General features: G+C 32.0%; 1 protein-coding gene across 1 annotated transcript in view; it reads right to left on the minus strand.

Moving 5' to 3' along the window:
- Positions 1–18,683, minus strand: part of LOC108772726 (neuroglobin) — a 32,347-nt gene extending 13,664 nt beyond the window's left edge. The window contains exon 1 of the mRNA XM_018538326.1: positions 18,239–18,683. Coding sequence (XP_018393828.1) covers positions 18,239–18,438 — 200 coding nt within the window. The 5' untranslated portion in view covers positions 18,439–18,683. The remainder of the gene's footprint in view (positions 1–18,238) is intronic.
- Positions 18,684–24,164: the final 5,481 nt, after the last annotated feature.

A 24,164-nucleotide genomic window follows, 5' to 3' on the forward strand; every position in this document is an offset into this window, starting at 1 on the left:
CTCGACGAGTTCTATCGAAAACTGTAAGGTGAAAAAGCGATTAGACCAACGGTTTGCAAGATATAGCGACATTTGTTGGAAGATTAACAATTTTTAGAGTATATCTCGGAAACCGTTCGTCCAATCGCTTTGAGCCCTGATACTTTTCGACAGAACTCGCCGAGAACTGTCCAGAACTCCGATCAGAACTACTCGGTACTCCCAAAAAATTTTGACTTCAAATTTTTTTCTAAGTACCACATCGGAAAATTTTTTGAGAGTACTGAGTAGTTCTGATCGGAGTTCTGGACAGTTCTCGGCGAGTTCTGTCGAAAAGTATCAGGGCTCAAAGCGATTGGACCAACGGTTTCCGAGATATACTCTAAAAATTGTTGATCTTCCGACAAATGTCGCTGTATCTTGCAAACCGTTGGTCCAATCGCTTTTTCACCTTACAGTTTTCGATAGAACTCGTCGAGTACTATATGAAACGCTACTCAGAACTACTCGATACTCTCAAAAAAATTTTCAAAGATTTTTACTATTTTTTTTAAACTCTATTATATTTCAAAAATGTTTTTTATGTATCAAGAACTCTAGGTATTCACAAAATAGTTCTGTTAAGCTGATCAGAATTATGCGACCTTGAATTTCGTTAAAAAGTTAGCACCCCATTTTTAAACAATTATTAACAAATGATTATTAAGCGCATATGTCATTAAAAATCATAGAGAACTCTTCGTATCGTCAAAAAGAAGCAGGAATTATCATCAGAACTATTGTATCTAAAAATTAAATTTTCACAAATTTTTAATTTTTTTTTTATTATTCGAAAATTTTTTTTACATATCAGGAACTCTAGGCAATCGCTAATTGAAGCTATTAAGCCGCTCAGAACTATTCCACCTCGAAATTCGATAAAAAGTTAGCACCCCATTTTTAAAAAATGTAAAAAAAATGTTTATTGAGCGGAACTCTTGTTATTAACTATTAGGAACTCTTCGTCTCGTCAAAAGGAAGTGGGAACTGTAATCAGAACTCCTGAGTACTATAGTTGGAGTGCTAACTTAACATACCCATTTTTCTGCTATATGATTTTTTTACATGTTATATGTATACGCTAAAACATGAAGCTACCTTTACAGCGCAAAAGCCGTTTTATTTTTACACAAGCATCAAAGTTACTTTTGAATACATTCAGCCCGTAGTTGCTTTATTAACTCTTCAGTAGCTAAGTAAGGTATTTTTAATATCCTGTGTCATGTAATTGTTCTCCATTTTACATAGAAATATTTTAATCAACTGATATTTTTAACACCTCTAAAAATATGTATTTCCATAAAAAAAATTTTTATCATTTTTTTTGTGTTTTATCAGTATTTATAAATAAAACATAAAAATGCTTCACTTAATCACTCAAAACTGTAATGTAGTTCAGTTACAAAAAGTAAAAAAAATATTTTTAAAAACGTGTGTATTACTTTCATTAACAAACGCTGCGAAACCTTAGCACTGATTAAATAGGTTTTACAGCTTAATGAACAGCGTTTCGTTTAAGTATGTACTTTCTTCGTATTATTCTATGATAATTATAAATAATGTAAAATAAAAAAATTGCCGAGATTTTTTTAGTAAAGTTACATAAAATTTTTCTCTAAGTTTTATTATACGAGAATGGCTAAGACAGAAATTTTGCAGCATACTGTGTGTGAGAATTATATAATCCCTCCATTTGTCTAGGATTACATGCCGTTTAACTTTAAAAAAAAATCACAGACATATAATAAAGAATGTGATACACGCTTTATATTCTTTATAACTTACAATTTTTTATTTATTTATTTAGTGAGGAAATATAATTCTATATAAGGTTGTCAATATATATAATTCGTATTTAATCTCCTATAGATTCGAAATTTTCGAATAATTCGGATTCAGATCATAGAGATTAAAATCTCAATTAAATTAAATTAAATTTGATTTGGTGCGATTTGTATTCGAATAATTCGCATATCTCTAAAAATTATAACATTGTAACACTATTCTTTATGTATTGGATACTCTGAGCATCAAAGATATTTTATGCGATAAAATAAACGTCCCGAAATGATTTTGTTGATGTTGCAGTAAAATACAGAAAATGAATGTGTAATAAAATTTATTGCATCATTAAGTATTTAGTTCAGGGACTAGTATTTAGTTGAGAGGCAGTATTAAAAGTTATACTATCTAATAAATCTTGACATGTGTCATCTTTACTTCAAATGTATAAACACACATTAAGAATCATTTCTGATGTTTTCATGTAAGGACCTGTAAGATAAAGTGAGGTTGTCTGTAGTCAATCTATCTAAGGTTTCCTTGATATCACTCAATTTATCTCAAATCAATTTAATCTATTTAATCGCAAAGAAGAGGAAATAGAAAACTCTGCTGATCCATCAAAATTTTATAGTACGTAATCACGGTTGAGCAATCATGGAGCGAATAATTTATTCGTTGCTTACAAAATTGATCATATATTCTTCTTTATACGTGTATCAGTATAAATTCGGGATAAACGTATTACTTTCTTCATTTTTCAAGACCAATACAATTACACGATATTCATTACAATATCTCTCTTACTTCTTTCAATATCCGAGAACTGTAAAATACGAAATCTCTGTGACAATAGTTTCTCATGTTACAAATAACTAGAAACGCTAATTGCAAACGCTACTTTATAGAAAATGAGTTATCAGTAACTAATTGTAACAAATAACTCTTTACTGCTACTCGTTACTAATTAGGTATAAAACGTAACACGTTATCTATCATTATTTAGTAATTAATATTAAATGTAACAATCAATATTAAATCTTAAAATTCTAGCTAGACTCTATATAGTAAAGTTTTTATATTAACCTTATCTAATAAATCTTCTATAATTCTTTACATTCATATTTTTATTATTTAATATATATTTATATTTTTAGAAATGTAAACTATAATTTACAAAGGCAAATTTTATTAAAAAATTTTAAATATTAATGTAATCAAAATACATTCCAATATTCCAATATTCATTCTAGTATTGTTGTTTTTGAAAATTTAATTTATGTTACATATACATACTACAGATTTTTAGCATTATAGCGACTGTCAAAATGGTTAAGCATATAATAAAATATGAGATCTTTTTTAATATGTATTAAAAAGTTTTTTAATATTTGTATTTCAATAAAATATTTCTATCCGATAAAAAAATAACGCGATCTATTGAATAAATATACCTAAAGATAATAAGGAATTAAAAGAACGATAATAGTAACGGTTAAATTTGTTATCCTTATTGTAAAAATGTAACGACGTTACTATTATCATTACAAAGAGAAAAAAGTAATAATCGTTATTGAAAAGAAGTAACGGTAACGGTTACGGTGTGTGTGATATTTCTTAATCCTGCAAATAATTATGTCAGTATATATAATCTCTCGGAAAAGAGACAACAAAAAAGCAAATTCAATTCGACAATATACGTCGTTTTGAAGAATGAATAATGCTCAATAACAAAATGTATTCGCATAAATGGAAATAATTATAAACTGGGTAATGCAGAAACGTTATTTGCACTGAACATACAGTCAGTTATATGTCGCTCCATTTAAGTATTTTATTCAGTACGGAAAATATGACAGCTATATACGAGCGAGTGAGACGGGATATTGACGAATGCATTTAAAGTAAAAATTTGCCACTTAAAAAAAAAAAAGCGATCAACGCGTCGCGTCGATATCATACGCTTGTAGTCGTTTATTGATTTCCGAGGCTGCTGCTGGACCAAAGGCCTCTCTACTCTGATTCCGCTTTCTCTCTCCCACTCCTCCCACTTCCTCTTCTGTCTCGCTCTCTCTTACAGCTGTTGAAGATGTCATGTATAGCTAGACCGAGCTTAATTAAGTTACCTTAAAGCTGGATGCCCGACGGGAATCGATGAGCGCGTATATATGTATATACACACATATACACATATACGCATAAATGTGTAGGAAGCGTGGCATATATATGCTTGGGAAAAAGTAATTTGTAGCCATTTTATACAGAGATCGTGAAAATTATAATACATGATAAAATGATTTTTTTTATACAAGATATCTCATTTCAAACTCTAGAGAAGATGACATTATTAAAAAGAAGATATCAGACTTGTTCTTTTTAAAAATAGAAAAGACGGATACTGCATAGAGACAAAGACTTCTATATATAATAAAACATAATTTCGATCAATCGTTTTCTATGAGCAACAAGTGCTCAACAGCGTGCTAAAGAAGAAAAGAAAAACTAATATAGACCAATATATAATATATATATATATATTTACATACATACATACATATACATATATATAAAATTTGGAAAAACTACTAAAAACTGATTATAGTTTACTTTTAAAGAGTAAATAAAAAGATATTTACGATGATGCCAATACTGCAAGAGTTATTATTATTATCCTTTTACTTTATGAGAGATATAATCAGCTTCTCTTCCGTGCGTCTATATCTTAGATGCAAATTATATTGCGAGGCACGCGCAAGTTTACGTGGAATGCATATAGTAGTGTAGCAGATTCGCCAACATTGGGATAGAACGGAATTCCTAGATTAATCTTATCCAAGGGCAATCACTGTCACATCTCGGCTTTATTGACCGCGCGCGCAATTTATGTAGGAAGTTCAAGATTGAAAGATCGTCCGTAACAGAAGCATCATATTATGTATGAATAAATTACGAAATACTATGAGCAACTATCTTATTTTTATCATTCTTCTTTTGAAATTATGTATATGTTTATTGCAAGATAAATGAAACTTAATCATTTCTCGATTTTTGCAAATATTTTAAGTAAAAAAATTCGCGAGAAAATAAAATAAATATCCTATTTAACAATTATAAATTTTATACGAATAAAGTGAAAAATACATAAAACATAATATTAATTACGTTTCATTCAATATTTTATCGTACTTTTTTATAATTTTGTTTTTGTGAGACAAAAGCTAGTTGATATTAACTCAATCGTTAATTCCCGTAATTATGTTTGATGGATAAAGTCTGGCGTAAGGAGAAATTCACCGAGATTGTAGATCTGATGTTCGGCAAATCCCTTTGAATACCAAATTACCTGATTTTCGACGTATATTGCCATACCGCTGTATGGATTAATGCAAAAGCTAATACAGAGACCTCGAACTATCTCTCATTACAGATTGCGAAATTACAGAATGGATCTTCAATTACTGTTAAACTATTACCAAAAAGTAAGTTTGGAACGAAACTAAACATGTAAAGAATTCTCGTTAAAAAATTTTAATTAAAAGTTATTCCCTACAAAATTTTATGATCTATACATGTATAATATGTAGATTTACAAGTATTACAAAAGTTTCTAAACTCCCCACCTTATAGTATATATTAATGATAAATTTGTGAATTTGAATATTTTAAATTAATTGTTACAGAATAAATAGATAAGTATACTGTAGAATTAATTAGATTTATTCAAAGAATTTTATCTCATTTTAATTAATGTTTCCGTAATATTCTTGTTCTTTGATTAAAACCATGTCGAGTGTTGTTAATTATATCGATGTATTACGTCGGAGTAATCTGAAAAATTTGGTAGTAATAGGAATTATTATTCTCGTACATGGCAAATATTAATTTGTCATAAGTATGAAGTTATTTATTGCGATTGCGTGTTGATAACGCAACATTATATCCAGCGTAATTATACTTGCCAGTTTCAGCAATATTGAACTGAGATATTAAGCAGATTGCAGTATATATTGATTGTGTACAAGCATGTAGCTGATTTTAGTGAAATAAAATGATTCGCGCTATCCTGAAATTAAAAGCTTAAATCTTAATGGCAATAACTTTATTTGTTTAAAAATATATAATTTTAATTTGAATCATACTTTTAACATAAACTTATTAATTTAACATTATTTATCGGTATAACTCAATATAATTTATCGAACTGAAATAAATCTAAAATTCTTATTTTGGAATAAAGAACAAGAAATATTGAAATAATTTTTAAATTATTATTTATGTATTATATTTATCTCTCATTGTCAGAGACTAAATAATCTTATTGCTAGAGCACTTCTGGCAAAATATCAATGTAAGTCATATGAGGAACAGACTTCCAAAATACACGTCCAAAATTTCATTTTTTAAGTTAAAAATGACATAGAGTTCAGTGTTGAGAGACTGATATTTTAAGACCCGTGTGAAGCTGGCCCCCCAATATTAAAAAAACGATTTTTTTCTTCATGCATTCGTTTGCTTATCGTTTGCTCACTCTTAGTTCAAAGATATACGAAAATTATGTTTTGGGGGGCCAACTTCACACTAGCCCCCCAATATTAAAAAATCGATTTTTTTCTTCATGCATTTGTTTGCTCATCGTTTGCTCACGAATGCTCAGTTGGAATTTTCGTTTGCTCACGCTTAGTTCAAAAGATATAACAAAATTAAGTTTTGGTATCGAATTAAAAAATCGATTTTTTTTTTCATGCATTCGTTTGCTCATCGTTTGCTCACAAATCTTTTGAACTAAGGGTGAGCAAACGAAAATTCCAACTGAGCATTCATGAGCAAACGAATGCATGAAGAAAAAAATCGATTTTTAATATTGGGGGGCCAGAGCTTCTCACGGGTTATTTTAAGATACGTTATAATGTTTTGAAAGCATTTCTATATCATTAATTTACGTGCTAAAAAATCTTAATATTCGAAGTGCATTATGTTTTTTAACTATAATAAAGAAACTAAATTTATTTCTTTAACATTTTTAGCAACTATTTAGCAATTTTGTTAAACATTTCCCAGGGTATGTTAAGTTAGCACCCCAACTATAGTACTCAGGAGTTCTGATTAGAGTTGCCACTTCCTTTTGACGAGACGAAGAGTTCCCTATTGTTAATAACAAGAGTTCCGCTCAATAAACATTTTTTTTACATTTTTCAAAAATGGGGTGCTAACTTTTTATTGAGTTTCGAGGTGGAATAGTTCTGAGCGGCTTAATAGCTTCAATTTGCGATTGTCTAGAGTTCCTGATATGTAAAAAAAATTTTCGAATAAAAAAAAAATTAAAAATTTTTGAAAAATTAATTTTTAGATACAATAGTTCTGATGATAATTCCTGCTTCTTTTTGACGATACGAAGAGTTCTCTATGATTTTTAATGACATATGCGCTTAATGATCATTTTTTAATAATTTTTTAAAAATGGGGTGCTAATTTTTTAACGAAATTCAAGGTCGCATAGTTCTGATCAGCTTAACAGAAGTATTTTGTGAATACCTAGAGTTCTTGATACATAAAAAACATTTTTGAAGAATAATAAAGTTTTAAAAAAATAGTAGAAATCTTTGAAAATTTTTTTAGAGTACCGAGTAGTTCTGAGTTTTATTTCTTATAGTACTCGACGAGTTCTATCGAAAACTGTAAGGTGGAAAAGCGATTGGACCAACGGTTTGCAAGATACAGCGACATTTGTTACATTTGTTAGATCATACAATTTTTAAATAAGTATATCTCAGAAACCGTTGGTCCAATCGCTTTGAGCCCTGATACTTTTCGACAGAACTCACCGAGAACTGTCCAGAACTCCGAACAGAACTACTCGGTACTCTCAAAAAATTTTCCAACGTGGGACTTAGAAAAAAATTTGAAATCAAAATTTTTTAGGAGTACCGAGTAGTTCTGATCAGAGTTCTGGACAGTCCTCGACGAGTTCTGTCGAAAAGTATGAAGGCTCAAAGTGATTGGACCAACGGTTTCCGAGATATACTCACTCTAAAAATTGTTGATCTTCCGACAAATGTCGCTGTATCTTGCAAACCGTTGGTCCAATCGCTTTTTCACCTTACAGTTTTCGATAGAACTCGTCGAGTACTATATGAAACGCTACTCAGAACTACTCGGTACTCTCAAAAAAATTTTCAAAGATTTTTACTATTTTTTTTAAACTCTATTATATTTCAAAAATGTTTTTTATGTATCAAGAACTCTAGGTATTCACAAAATAGTTCTGTTAAGCTGATCAGAACTATGCGACCTTGAATTTCGTTAAAAAGTTAGCACCCCATTTTTAAAAAATTATTAAAGAATGATTATTAAGCGCATATATCATTAAAAATCATAGAGAACTCTTCGTATCGTCAAAAAGAAGCAGGATTATCATCAGAACTATTGTATCTAAAAATTAATTTTTCAAAAATTTTTAATTTTTTTTTTATTATTCGAAAATTTTTTTTACATATCAGGAACTCTAGGCAATCGCAAATCGAAGCTATTAAGCCGCTCAGAACTATTCCACCTCGAAATTCGATAAAAAGTTAGCATCCCATTTTTGAAAAATGTAAAAAAAATTTTTATTGAACGGAACTCTTGTTATTAACTATAGGGAACTCTTCGTCTCGTCAAAAGGAAGTGGGAACTCTAATCAGAACTCCTGAGTACTATAGTTGGGATGCTAACGTAACATACCCCATTTCCCATCTTACTAATTGGCAAATTGCGTTATTTTCTGTAAGGCGCACAATTTTCTTGTGGCTTTATTTCTCGTTATCTAAAAATTATAAATTTTGAAAGTTTGCTTTTTATATTCTTATTTGTGTTTGCGTTCAAAATTATGAACATAATTCTTTTTGAATTTTTCTCTAGCTGCATGAATTTCCGATGTGTCAACCTAGTTCATTTTTTCGAATAAAAAATCTGACACTATTTTCATATTGAACTATTTCGGTGTAACCATTGGCTAACTCGGCTTCGCGTTCGTGCTTCGTACATACATATATTGTGAAAACGCCAATATCAGGAAATGTATTGCGCACCGGCCAGACGGCAGAAATGGCAGAAAGAGCTCGTGCGTGGTTTTAGAATAGAATTTCAACAAGCCTACGACGTAGCTTACTAATTACTCTTAAATAATAAGCGAGGAGAGAAGACATATTCACTGGATTTTTAACGAATATAGCGCAAATTAATATCATGCTAATATTTTACTGTTTTTATACCTTTGTTTTCAAATTTCAAATAGATAACTCTGAGGGATTATATCTGTATATTAAATTATAGATTACAAACAATGTGATATTTCTGCAAGATTAATTCTTTTGAATTACATTTCTAGACTGATTCAATGGTATGTGCAAAATTGTAAAAAATTATTGAAATTGCTAGAAAATGTTAAAATTTTATAAAATTGTGACGTTATGTCAAATTGCTTTAAACGAAATTTGATCAAGGCTCATTTGTTTTTAATTTGACGAGATGAGAATAAAATTTATTTTTACCAATTCTTGTTGAATTTTATGGATTAAGTACCTTATATTTATTTTTATTAGTACTTCGTAGGATTTAAATTAGCTTAAAATTTGAATTATGCATTGAATAATTAAGTAATAATTCGCGAAACAAAAAAAATATATATATACAGTACATCTTCGTTTCGCGAATACTTAATAATACTTTTATATATGTATATGTATATATATACATATTGTATTTATTATAGTATATATGTATAAGCATTATAAGAAATATAGACATTTTCAAGTACACGATATTATTAACCTGAAGTGTTTTTATCGATAGCTTCATAAAAAAATATAATATACTTAGATAAATAAAGTATATTTTCACTTTTTAGTAATTTATATATCATATAAATATCTGTATTTTTAAATTAGTTCACATAATTTTTTATATAAAAGAATTGCCTCACGTAAAAATATTTTTATGTATATATTCTCCAATTACAATTCCGTAAAAATTAAAATAAAATTGAATAATCTATGGATTAGAAATCACAGTTAAATACATATTCAAGAAATGTACGTTCAAATTAAGCAATTTGCTGTTTTTTTAATACAGAACGAAATTGTGGACAAAAAAAAATAGTTTTCATAAAGAGAACTAAAAATTTAAATGTAGAAAAAGAAATAAAATTAACAAGAAAAAACAAACAATTTGAAGAGAATTACACTCATCTGATTTAATCAACGTTATAATAATAGATTTGTAATTACAGAATTGAACCAAAGGGAGAGATTAATTCAAATATACAAAAGATAATAATTCTTTTTCTTTCAATAAACTGGTTTATCTTCCGCCTGAAAATCGGAAACCACTGTCATCGTTTTCACATTAAAATATCATCTCTACAGGAGCTCGTATATTCTCTAGTTGCGTGTGCTTAACGTGCTCCAATATCGCGAATTCTGTCATTTGCGCACGAGCAAATAGACGAAGCACGAAAGGTACTACGGATGAACGTGAAAGAAATAGTGTGTTTGCAGTATACACCGTGAGTTTATTGAGTTGAAGTATCAAACCAATACAAAATTCATTCGCGCTATGATACTCTTGTATATCGTTTCATCTTCCTTGCATGACAAAAGTTTAACGCGAAGCAACAAATTATCCGCGTAAGATTTATTTTCGTGTATTTAAATTATATTTAATTGTTTTTATTTCTTTTAAATAAATTTTAGTGTGATTTATTGTTAGCTACGCAATTTTATGTGATTTGAGTATATTTCATAAAAAATTACTGAATAAATAGTTATGTAATTGCATCAAGAAAGCATTCTTCTAATTATTTTCGCAATTTTAATTATTTTCTCATCCTTTGTCGAGATACTGCGCCGTTTTAAAACATCAGACAGCCTCGAACGTTTTTCGTATTATTCCTATTTTAAGCAACCGGAACATTGATCCCGTTCTATTGTTCTCACTCATCGCCTGTCAGACGCACTCGGTTTCTCTTTGTATGATAGTCTTTCTTTTCTCATTGGTCAATAATAATAAAAGTGTCCCGATGTTTTTGCACGCGCGATTCACGTAGAATCTGTCAAACGAAATATTTTTCCGTCAATGGATCTGAAGATTTCCGTTTTTGGTACGAAGAAACATGAGAACAAAAATAGGTTATTCGATAAAGAAGAAAAAGACATTAGTTTTATACAATAAGAGAAACCATCACAACGTCATTTCGAAATTTCCTCGATTTCTTTCAATTTCTGGTAAGAAATAAAGTTTACAATAAATACATAGATATCTCTTGTCATTGTTGACATTTTATATATTCTGCTAATATAAGTATTCCTTGTTTGACGATATTTTCGAATGCACATAAACAATGAAATATGTAATAATAAAAAGTAAAAGAAGGTAATAGTGTGGGCTTCGCAAACAGAACGAAGCTATTCTGTTCGGATGGAATAAATTTTATAGCAACCTTCGTGAGATTTCTTCCTTGTATGTATTGCATATCAAAGTTACGTGGATATTCAGGAGTGTGCCGATACCAGAAAATCTCTTGTTTCCCGAAGGATAACGGAAATGGTGAGATAAAGAAAGGAAAATATAGAAGAATAGGTTCTATCAAATGATGAGTAAGGAAAGAAAAATATGAATGACCGGTTGTTTATCCGTAATAAATATTAATATTTATTTTTAAAAAATTAATGAATACGAAAAATTAGCGATAATATAAGCTTTTTGAATACATATATTCAATGTTCGATTAAATATTAAATATGTGAGGTCTATTACTTATTACATTTTGAAATCTGTCTACTACACATCTCATATCTCAAAGGATAATAAATAATTTCTTTTAAAAATTGATATATGTTATATATATATGTATATATAAAATATCATGCTTGATATTTAAAATTTTTTTATGAAAAAGCTACTCTTCACAACTAATTTATGATCAATTTTCTATTATGGTAAAGCGGGGACGCGTTTTGCACATCTGTGCATTTATATACCTAGAACAGATAAAGGAAATTGCCGTAATGTCTCTAAATATTTAATCACGTTCGTGAGTGATTTGCTTTTATGTTTCTCCGTTGATTCTATGATTAAAGGAAACTGTTTTAGGAAACAACTCAGTAGAATTTCTGGAGCAATTGAAATGTGAGAGTAAAGGTAAAATACGGGTAAAGTTGAATTCATTTTCTCATTTAATTTCGGACAAGCTTGGGACATTGTGCGATAAATTCGAATTAGTTTGAATTTGTTGAATCATTAATGAAATTGATCAAGGATATATTTAATTAGTTTTATTATCATAGAAAAATTACAGCTAATTATCGAATATAATTGTTTAGAAAATATTTTATATCTCCGATTGTTCATTAATCTTTACAGCAGATTTTTATGTTATAGTAACAATGAATAGAGAGCAACGTGTAAATTTATCTTTATCATTGCGTTTGTCCAGAGATTTATTAGTACAGACGTGAAACTGCAATAACACAAGAGACTATATTTGCCTACATGCTTACGTTTGTTTAATAAATCGAGTGTGACAGGGACTGTAGATTGTCGGTTGCTGAGCTATTTATCTTATCGTTCCTATCTTTTTAGTAGATTAAAAATTCGAATGCTCCATTAAGTTAAACGTATGAAGCTCGTTTTTTTTGCCCTCCCTTCCTTTTCAGTTTTCCTTGATTTCTCACTATTAACTGATACTATCCTAGACCATACCACTGTCACAAACACTCACTATTGTATAGTGGACCTCCCTTTGTATCGCGATTTTCCAGTGCATGTCGGATAACAAAAGTCGTCAAACAAAGTACATGTTGCAATATCGACATTCTGTAAGTAGGTGTGTGTCAGTTTAACAAAACGAATCGTTCAAGCGTGAATTCTAGCTATAAGTTATAATAACAATTATCGCTTAAACTTTGATATCTTGAATATTTCTTCATGTTTTTAATTGTATTAATAGCGCAACATGTTTTCAATATAAATTTATTATATATTCTGACACTTCACAGTCTTTAGTTACATTTGTTGTTTCTTTATTATCGGTCTTTTCAGAAACACACATTTTTCAGAAAAAAAGTATTAAAAGTGTATAAACGCAACTATTTAAAGTATAATGTAATAAATAAATAAATTGATAAAAATATAAAAACGTATCAATGCTCTAACTATCGTTTTCAGATAACGATACAATTTTTAATTACAGCTTATTCTGCTTTTCTATAGTATCCGTTACTTTAAGATCGAATACGCGTGGGGAAGGGAAAAAGTCATGATGGGGTCAAGTGTCAATTCGCTTGATAAAAAAAAAAAAAAAGAAAAGAGAAGTATAGGAGCAGACAACCTGGGTTATGCTCGCCGATTGTTCAACTTACTCGTTGTCAATTCAATATCGTTGATGGAAACGGGCACGATCGGGGTCGCATGGTCTCATCGACGAGACCGGACCTTTGATTTGAAGAACTTTAATCGGACAAGGGTCCACGCACGGTGTCCTCGAGCAGGACGTAATCTCGTTTACGGCGTATTACGATTCGATCGATGCCCGATTGTGCCCGTTGAAGGTAAACGTCGCTTTCAGCTGCTCTCGGCCGTATGCCTCAATTAAAAGCGAGAGAGACCTTCTGGAATCCCGATTATAGCCCATTATAGAATAGCGCTTATCGAGGACTCCTGGAGAATTCTCTTTGTCGACCGACACTACTGCATTGACGTATTGTATCACGAGAAATACAGTTATAATCCTTGTTAAGCAAAATGTTCATCCTTTTGTAACTTTGAAACTGCTAGAGCTTGTAATTCAATGGGATGACAAAGAAGAGATTTATATATGAATACTTATTTTTTAAATAAAAACAATCAAAAATCAATAATGTTTGAAGTATTGAAATTGTTACAGAGTTTTTCACACATAATACAATTAAGTAGAGACATACATATACATATATATCTAATTCGCGATTTTTGAACGGATTTTTTATCTTGTTCACACATTCCTATAACTGGTGCTACTAAAAGATTAAAAAGTACATAGGGGAATCGTCCAAAAATGTAGAAAAGAGATTCCAAAAATACTATCCGCTCGAGGGAATGCCAATCCGATTTTATCGAACCTCGATGTCCGATGCGAGAGAGTAGAGTCCCAAACTGCAGGTTAAAAAGCGTTTACCGGCAATTCCGTGACGATACGATTGGTATTTCCGATTCCCTTCGAAAGTCAACAAAAGAACGCAGTCTTTCGTCTACCGAGCAAATGGAATGAAACGAACGGGTTGGAATAGGATCGCGCAAATTGTGGTAGATATTACTGTAGTTTGCTGGACTCGCGATTGAAACAAGTCGCTTTCTCTGCGCTTTTTTGTTGCACTGTAATGATATTTCTACAAAGGCACCTCTGTAATACTTCAGATGACCCTTGTCACGACGCTGACTCGTTGACTACTTTTGAGACTTGTCCCAAATTCTAACGGAAATTAACAAGCACAAGCGCCGATCTCTCACGTCAGTACTTAGCGAACTAATTATGTCGATGAAGTTTCACGAACCTGAATCGAGCGTCCTTCGCAAAGATTTTCGCAGCGCAACTAAATTTGTTTCCCATCGAAAAATGGTCTCATTTCGAAGCATTTCAGAGAAAGATGAATTTATCTATATTGTATTGGGTCAGTTATTTATGGAAGCTTCTTAATTCTGGGTCATTTGCAACATTTATGATAACTAATTTAGCTTTCTTATTCGCCGCAGATGGCGAATCATTTTCTTCTAAAATATAATATATGCTGTTGTTTTTTCTATTATGTAAATGTAATGAAAATAGATATTCGTTTATCATCGCGAATAAAAATGGTATTTTGTATTATTAATTTTTCGTTGGTTCTATAAAACTTTAATTTTTTGTAAATAATTAATGATTAATAATTGCAAATCTACTTGTTATAAAAAATTGAGTTCAATCTAAGTTTAAAAAAATAATTAGCAAAATAGTTAACGAATGTTTACTTTATTAAAATATATAAAAATAAGTTATTATATCCGAAAATAATAATTCTGCTAATATACTGCTTACTTTTTTTATATGATAATAAAAGTAAAGGATTATAAAAATGTTTCAATCTTAAAAGTAAAGGATTATATAAGTATTTTAATTCCATTCTAAAAAAAAACTACAAATGTACAATTTTAGTATTTACGCTACCATAACTGTAGTGGTAAGTGAAGTGTTTCAACTTCACTTTACGAAACTGTAAATGCAAATTCTAGTTTCTTATACTACTGTGATTAGCACAGTAAGTAAAATAATATCATATTAAAAGTTGAATGACCTCAATTATGTGATCCACAGAGTTGTGCATTCGCGTTCAATCCGCGCGGCGCGTCACAGCTTTGCACGATCAAAATACAGTCTCCAGAAGGAAGATTATCCCTCAGTTCGATGCACGAGCGATGACACGAACGACACCCGGTTTACGATCCATCGATAGGCTTCCTCTGTGCAAAGGAACGTCAGTGAAAACGGGCGTGAAGGGGGTATAAGGATCGACAGGTACATCTACCCTCTCAGGGTTGCGTCTGACGTTGATGACGGCCTTGAAGAGCCTAAACGCTCAGCTAATCACGTAATGGCGCATGACGCGGGCGAAACATGCTGTACCCCAACTCCGGAAAACGTACGTGCTACCATTTTCTAACAAAATTCAGTGAGGTGCCCCCCTTCGATACTAAAGATGCCCTCGGAAAACAAATCTGCTCTCCCGTAAAATCGCAAGAATGTTATGCCTCATGATGGAGACATCACTTAGACCCTTATTTTAAGACCATCTTAAGTAATGTCTTAAGATGCTAACGCGACTCTCTGATTAGTTCATGATATCTTAAGACTGTACTTAAGACAGTCTTAAATATAAAAGTCGACTATGAATACCGACCTTACTATCACGTGGAAATTTCAGTTACAATAATCCTACGACATTTGTGCTAACACGGCTTCTTTTATCACATGTATTTCGGTTAAATAACTATTGAAATTTACATGAGTTACCCGAACAAGAGAAAGAGAAAGGGAAAACGTTCTTTTACATGACAATTCCTATTCTTTTAAACTGTCAAACATGAGATATATTTTACATTCAGCTCTAAGGTAATTAAATTAAACTAAACGTTTCATCCAATTTCAAAATATTTAATATTAAAAGTTATAAAATTGTAAAAATACATGAATTTTTATCAAATAATTGGAGAAAAAAAACGTTTAAAAATGAATAAAATCTTTACATAAACAAAGCTTTTTAAAAAGGTCCAGTATAACTCTTTGAAATAGTAAAAAATATATACTAAAAAGATTAAATAATTGTTCAAATAGCTTTTACAAAAATTGTATGTTGTATTAATAATTGTATTATTACGAATAATAGAATAATCTTGGATTATGTATCACTTGCCCTTCTTTGTAAAATAAAACAAATTGACAAAGCGCAATGCGTGACTTAAGAAATGTATGAAATGTTTCCGTAAAAATTTATGTTTCACATACAGCATACAATTTTCACCATGTATCTATAATAATATTTCATATAAATATCTTATTTATAATTATTTATTTATAATTACGTGAATAATGATCAGGAACTCTTGTAAATGTGAGCAAATTGTATATTCCAGAGAAAAGCAGATAAATAAACAAATATTTGTTAAAAAGCAGAATAATTGATTTTTCTCTTTAAATTTATTCCTTCATGTTTCCTTTTTTCTTTAACATTATTGCATCAAATATATTTTTTATTTTTAATCTTAATTTACACACATAAACGATCAAAATAACGTAAGCGAATATATTTTATATATTGTTACATAATCTATTTGATTTTCGTAAAACATCAATCAGCCAATTAGTGTCGGTTTATTTAATTTCAGTAATATTGAAGTATCATTTATCAAGGTAGCTATCTTAATTGGCTCAAAGGATTTGTTAATCCTCTGATTGAACTACAACCCGTTATTTCTATATTTATAAAATATTTATGTTTCATATTTATGAAAAATATTATAGCTAACAATACACAACTATGATATGTAAAATCGATATATACATGTAATAATATAAGTACAAATGAATTAACTTATTTTAATAATTATAAAAAAAATTTTTATTTTTTACGAGCTTATATACATTTTTTAGTTAAAAAATGTATAAGTTTGAATAAGAAAACTGTATCTGGAATAATAGAACAAAACAGTTTTCAAACTTATTAGTGCAAAGTTCAACTATAAATGTTTTAGTAAAATATTTATTTCAGATTTTGCGAATAAACAATTTTTATTTTATTATGATATAGAACATTACAAATTATATATTTGCAAATTTTGCACTTCAAATAAAAGAGATAAAATATGTACTTCTAATAGCAATATTATTCTTATTTGTTTTATTATGAAGAAGATATTTAAAATTGTCAAGACTTTCAATAATAAAATCCAATAACACATAAAGAACTCTTTATATTTAATTGAATTTGATGCCAGCAATGGTACGATTTAATTAGAAAATTGTGTGTGCAATAGAAAGTAAGAAATTGAAAAAGGGTGAAAGAGTAAACAAGATAAAAATAATAAGCGTACAGCTACAAACGCAGGATGTTTGCAAAGTCATATATTTTTAAATTACTTAATATAAACGTTTCGGTCACTATGTTCAGTACAATTTTCAAATTTCTATATAAGAGTCAATGGTAATAAAATTAACTTTTCGATGTTTCTTCGTTCTTGTTTGCATCTACGATTTCAGCCGTTGTTACATTGAAATTTATAGCTATGTTTTTAATACCGGATTTCCAGATTCTGAACAATGATAGTATAAATTATCAAAATTATTCGATTTACATCATAATTATCATAAAAAATTTACCGGTGTCTTTTTTGAACGGTCATTTTAATTTCTGTATGCAGTATTATAACTGTGGACTCTTTAACCAACGAACGAAGAAACATCGAAAAGTTAGTTTTATTACCATTGACTTATTATGTAGAAATTTTAAAATTGTACTGAAGATGGTCACAGATAGTGATCGAAACGTTTATATTAAGTGATGTAAAAATATATGACTTTGCAAACATCCTGCGTTTGTGGCTGTATGTTCATTATTTTTATGTTGTTTATATCATTAAGCCAGGTTAAATTGTTTATCTTTTAAATTTTAAAAGAGTACAAAGTGGAAATATTTCTTCGCAAAACTAACGTAGCGAAGAAAAATGGAAATTTGGGCCGCGTATATATGCATACATATACTATATCACGTTCTCGCGTTTATCGCGCGCGATACAATCGTTGACCGTCTAGCATCGTACATTCGCTTGACGGTTTTCTACAGAGAGCCATTCCGATGAATCGTAAAACCTTGCAACGTTAACAACGGCTACGTACCTTATAAACATGTATATACCCGTGGGCTCCAATGCCCTGGAGACCGCTTTCCAGCTGGCGATAACCGTAAATTTTTGCCGAGCCGTGAGCGGAAGTCGAGGATCCGTGGCGGCCGGCGGCGGCGGCGGCGGCGATGAGCCATCGTTTCCGGTTTGATTGCGCGATTTCGTGGCGGCCAGTTTGCTAAGTTCGCAGCCCATGTTGCGGCAGCGAGTCCCGGGCGCGACCCCCCGAGTCGCGGAAGACACTAACCGAGGCGACCCACAACGAGGGATGATCACCACCTCGCGTCACGAAATCCGTAGATCGCGCGGCAGCACCTCGCGTTCGATTTCGGTATTGCTTCCGCTCCCTGCCACTTCCGTCGAAGTTCCCGCCGCATCGACGAGAACGAGAAATTGCACTACACTGTGAGAACAAAGGTATGTATATATCAATATGTATACTGACGAGAGTCGTTGGAAATCGATGATGATACGACGACAAAGACTAAACCCTGGTTTTTCTTAAATTGTGTGTGTGGATCGGCAGTAAAAATACGCTCAAATAATGCGTAAATTATTCTAACAACTTCCTAAGTCTCCTCTGTGTGAAATCTTTATGCCGTCTTGTATTCCTGAACACAGTGCATGTGGTCGAATTCAAGGAATTTGCGTGTCTTCGATAAAGAGAGAGTCTGTCGCGTCAAGTTTATTAAATCGCTAAGAACGGATCGAAGCGGCTTTATCGCTCGCACGAACACTTCGTGGCTGATACGATCGGCGGGATTGCAATTCGCGTCCATGTATTTCTTCGATGTATTACACGATCTCGACGGGAGCACGTGCGTTTTAAAGCGAATCGGGTGTTTTGAAACTGGTCATCCGCGAACGCGTTTGTTCGCCGTCGTTTACAGTACAAAGAGGTAAATTTTGTACAAGTTTGTCCACTTCTCGCAAATCTTGTCACGTATCCAATGTATTCCTAGCGTGGGCACATATTTATCGTTTCTTATGATAGAGAACGTGTGATGATTCCACGTTAATCCATCTCCTCTTCCTATTCATCTCCGGTTTGAATACGCTTTCTCCTTGCGATTATCCTTCATTTAAGCCTCGCGTATCCTTGCTGCTCCTTTTGGCCTTGCCAAGTTTTCCGTTCGGCGAGTTCATTTATCTAGCATCTTCTCGCCCACTTTCCCCTCAACATCAATCTCAACTCTGCCAAATATCTTCCTTTTTCCTTTTCACCAAGATTCCTCCACTTTACTGCTTCCGATTCTAAATCTTCCACAATCGATTTTTCTACCGTTAACGCTCTATATATACCAGTATGTGTTTTCTTTATTTCCTTCGGGAATACCTGTGTAATTGTCTTCCTCCGACAATTCTATCCAATTTTCTAACGTCTCTCCTTTTCCTTTCTTTTACACTCTACGTTTTAAGCCTGCAAGGTAGTCTTCATTATATATCGTCTTATTAGTGTCTATCCATTTACTACTAAGTTTTTCTTTGCTTTTATGTCTAGTATTATCAGATTTCCATTTTACATTTTAATTAGCTGCATACACATTTTGTCCTCTTTATTCTCTCTATCCTTTTCCCACCTTTCTCCTCACTTATGATTTCTTTCTCTCTTAAGATTAGTATATATTCATTAAACGTACAAATGATGTCATTTCATTGTTTCACGATAATAACTCCAGCTTCCCCTCTTCAGAATCTTGTTAGGCTCGTTAATTCCTCGCAAATTTTAATACGGCGTATCTTTACTCACGTACCTGTCATTTTTGTATCGCTTGTCCCTTTAATTATTCAAGACTTTCATCAATTCACTTCACTTCTTCACAAAGTTTGCGAGTGTGCGAACAATCACGGCTCCTTAAACATCTTCAGATTTCTCGATATCCGGAACATTAACTGCAAGCATACGACTGCGATATTTTTTATTTATCGAGCGGGACGATCGATTGATCTCATTTATGGCGAACACTGGCGCGACAACGAGTGACAGATCGAGAGGAAATCGAAGACGCGCGAGACGATTTAGAATGTCGGTGGATCGACATTTAATATATGAAGTGGCAAATGAAGCTCTCGGGCCGTCGCTTCGTTGGTACGAACGTGTTAAGTATAATTTTATACTAGAGAGCACGAGATATCTATTCGCGTTTCGCAAGTTTTGTGGATTGTGCTTCAATGCTGTATCTATATATATATATATATATATATATTCAATTTTTATATATTTCAAATTCAAAAATATTTGTTATTGGATAGCACATACAATTTTTTATCGCAACAGACTTTTTAAAAATGAAATAAACGCGAGGAACAAAATATATCAAATTTATGCTTTATTTTTTATTTATGTGTTTGCATATTATCTGTGTATTCTTTGAAAGCACTTGATAAAACCACTGTGTTTCTTTTTCAAAGATACAGGTATATTGTATACATCAATAATAATTGTTGAATAAATTTTGTAATTTTATCTGTTCTATTACTTATCAATTAAATAAAATCGATTCAAAAAATTAATTTTTAAACAAAAGTAAAGCAATGTATTTAATCAGAAAAGAATAAAGGTACTTTTAATGAGCTCACACGAAATATATTTACAAAAATAATACACTGTTATTTCACTTTTAAGTCACATTTTTGTTCTTGAAAGGATATTTTCGATATGAGTTCAATTATTGCAAAAATTTCCAAAGTTTCATCAATGTCGAATGGCGTATCACTTCAATTAGCTTAATAACGGTATCAAACTGGATCAATTACGGAGCAGGGACAAAAGAGAAAATCTTAGCCAACAAATCTCACGGAGTTAGACGTGGAACGACTTCGAGCGGAAGAGATGAAAGAATTTTCGAAGAAACGAGAATGACGAGGCGGAATTCTGGCAACACTGATATAGGAATTTTGAAGGATCTAGAGGCGACCACAAACTCATCTGCGTCATTGCTCTCCGCAATTCGGAAAGAGTATTAAAGGAACGTGGAAAGCGAACGATATTGAGGATGTACAAAGCGAGAGAGCAACCAACGATAAGTAGATGAAAGCGTAATAAGGCAGCCGGGTGTAACAGGAAAGGAGCAAGACTTTCCTATGCGCTAGTCCTGTTGGGATTGTACATTGGTAGTAACTTTACGTCAAGTTGTCTGTCCTCGTGAAACGCCAAGCTATCTCGGCGTTGATAAATATCGTCGATAAAGTTGAGCGACAGAACGTATAAAAAGCACGCATTGGATATAACACGGATAACTTAAATGGCTTTCGAAGTTTCCGATGCAAAAAGTGTAAGTAGCGCCTCGCCAAAGCGAAAGTCCACCACGGGTGTAGTATGATGCTAGTAAATGTCGAGACCCTTATTGCTCGACTTTTATAACCGCATGCTAGCTAAAAGTAGATAGATATATATCTACTATCTAGCATGTTCGCGTGTAACTGTATTGATTTGAATTTTATGGGAAAAACTTTTGATTATTTATGCGATTGTTAAAATGTAAATGCATAATTTTGTTTTCTGAATTAATATGAATAACAAAATAAAAATCAATAAATTTGTATTTCTATAATATTTACTTGATTATCGTACGCATTTGTAATTTTAAAAAAATATATATTTCCTTAAACTATTTAAAAAATTTAAAAATATTCGTTCATATTCTACAAAGAAGTGCTTGACACCAACGTCAAATTTAATCTAATTTTTTAGTCTAAATAATAATTACATTACGATAATTATCAGCTTAATAGTAATATTATGATAAGGGTTGATGAAGAATGTATCTGTTACATCGTCAACATAGGATAAGCATCAGGCAGCTAAATTTAAAAAATTTAAAAATATTCGTTCATATTCTATAAAGAAGTGCTTGACACCAACGTCAAATTTGATCTAATTTTTTAGTCTAAATAATAATTACATTACGATAATTATCAGCTTAATAGTAATATTGTGATAAGGGTTGATGAAGAATGTATCTGTTACATCGTCAACATAGGATAAGCATCAGGCAGCTATATTTAACGATAAATATTGGTAGAAGTGCTGATTTTCGCACTTATTGAAAAACCTTGAAATAATGAAACAAAATCGTGCAATTTAACTATTAACGATGTCATGCCATAGTTTCTTCGCGAGAAACGGTAGGGTGCAATAAAGACAGCGACACGTTAGCGAGATAAGCGTTATCGCTAGAATTTAGAATCGATGGAGAGAATGAGACCCAAGGGAATTATACGAACGATGGACAAATCGAACCACAGCAAATCCGAAATTGATCTAATCACGGTAGCTTGTCGTCGCAGTATTTTGTAACGTAATTTTTCACACAGAAGATCGAAAAAGCTTTGGAATATTTTATTATAAATTTTTACTGTTCGTTGGATATTCAGAATTATTTTTCATCAGAAGATCGAGTGGACGATAAATTAGATATTGTGTCATAAAAAATATACACGTTAGTTTGAAACAGCATTACAATCTAAACATCTAGCGGACTAAACTCCTGACCTTTCTTTTATCTATAGATTCTTCGATAAAGAGAGAATATCGATGTTTTCTTAGTATTTCATTGAATATCAACTTTTTTCGCAATCTTTTAACGTTGGACTTAATTAACAAACATATCATTCTCTTTATTTTAATTTCTAATTCTCTTATATAGTGCATCGATTTAAATTACATCGTGAAATTTTTAATAATTTTAAAATTTATCAATTTTTTTGATGTTTTTTGAAATAAAAATTCAATCAAAGAATCTATCTAGTAAAAAAACGAATTAGTCAAAAAATTGATAAAAACATGAAATACAGAAGACACGCCAAATTATGTATATTACGTTTTCGTGCCGCGTGTATTAACGCGAGATATTAATAATATAATATAAATATATATCTATGTGTACGCTTTTAAATCAAATTACATGATTTATACAAACAGACCGCAGCCGTCGAGTATAACATGATTGCTATCAAGTAAACATCCAACTTCAAATTACTGGCAATATATGCTATCAAGTAAACATCCATCGTTAAATTACTTGCAATACGTTTCGGAAAAAGCGTCATATCGTTTCACGCCGGTTTCGCAAATGCTACCTCGTTGGATTACCGCCAACGTGAGAAATATCGGTCGATTCCATTCAGCCTTGAACGCATTTATACCGAAGAATCAAGTGAAGAACAAACAAACGTGTCACTATATTGAAAGATAAACAGCTTATGGGGTGAAATCCACTTCCGCTCGCGAATAACTGCGAATTCCCGTCACGCGTCCCCAACGATGCGAAGCGCCAGCACGTTGTCGCGATATATCACTGAACTCGCGCCTCTATCAATTTCCTTTGCGGGACAACGTTATCTATATTCCAACATTCCGTTTCGTCGAGGATCAGCGCGACTGGATTGCGAAACGATTTGCAGAGCGGCCGGAGAAGTAAAAAAAACCGTGGTGAGAGATGTGCATTATAAACTCTCTCGTAGATCATCTAAATCTAATCTCATGATGTTTTATATTTTATATATACACACACACACACATATATATATATATATATACACATATATATGACAACTCTCTCAACAAATCGCCGCAGCAAGCATCGCGCGGAAGATCGAGTGGCTTTCCTCCTCGTCACTTCTGCTCCACTCGCGTGTCGCCTCGCGCGATCGATTCGCGCGCGTCTGTCATCCGCCGCGTTTCCTCGCGCGACACGTATACATGACACCGTTCGCGATACCAGAGATCCGCGCTCTCAAGACGTCCTCGTCGAGGCGCCCTTATTCGTTCCTTAACGCCGCGCGTCCTCGATCGTCGCGCGTTCGATCGTTCGCCTCAGTGCCTCTGATGTGTCACGCGCGATACCTCCTCATATCGTTGTCGCACGGTGGAAGCCCGCGTCGCCGCGTCGCGTCGTCGCGCGGAGAGACGCGCTTCT

This window comes from Cyphomyrmex costatus, unplaced genomic scaffold, assembly GCF_001594065.2.
Source record: "Cyphomyrmex costatus isolate MS0001 unplaced genomic scaffold, Ccosl1.0 scaffold193, whole genome shotgun sequence".
NCBI lineage: Eukaryota > Metazoa > Arthropoda > Insecta > Hymenoptera > Formicidae > Cyphomyrmex > Cyphomyrmex costatus.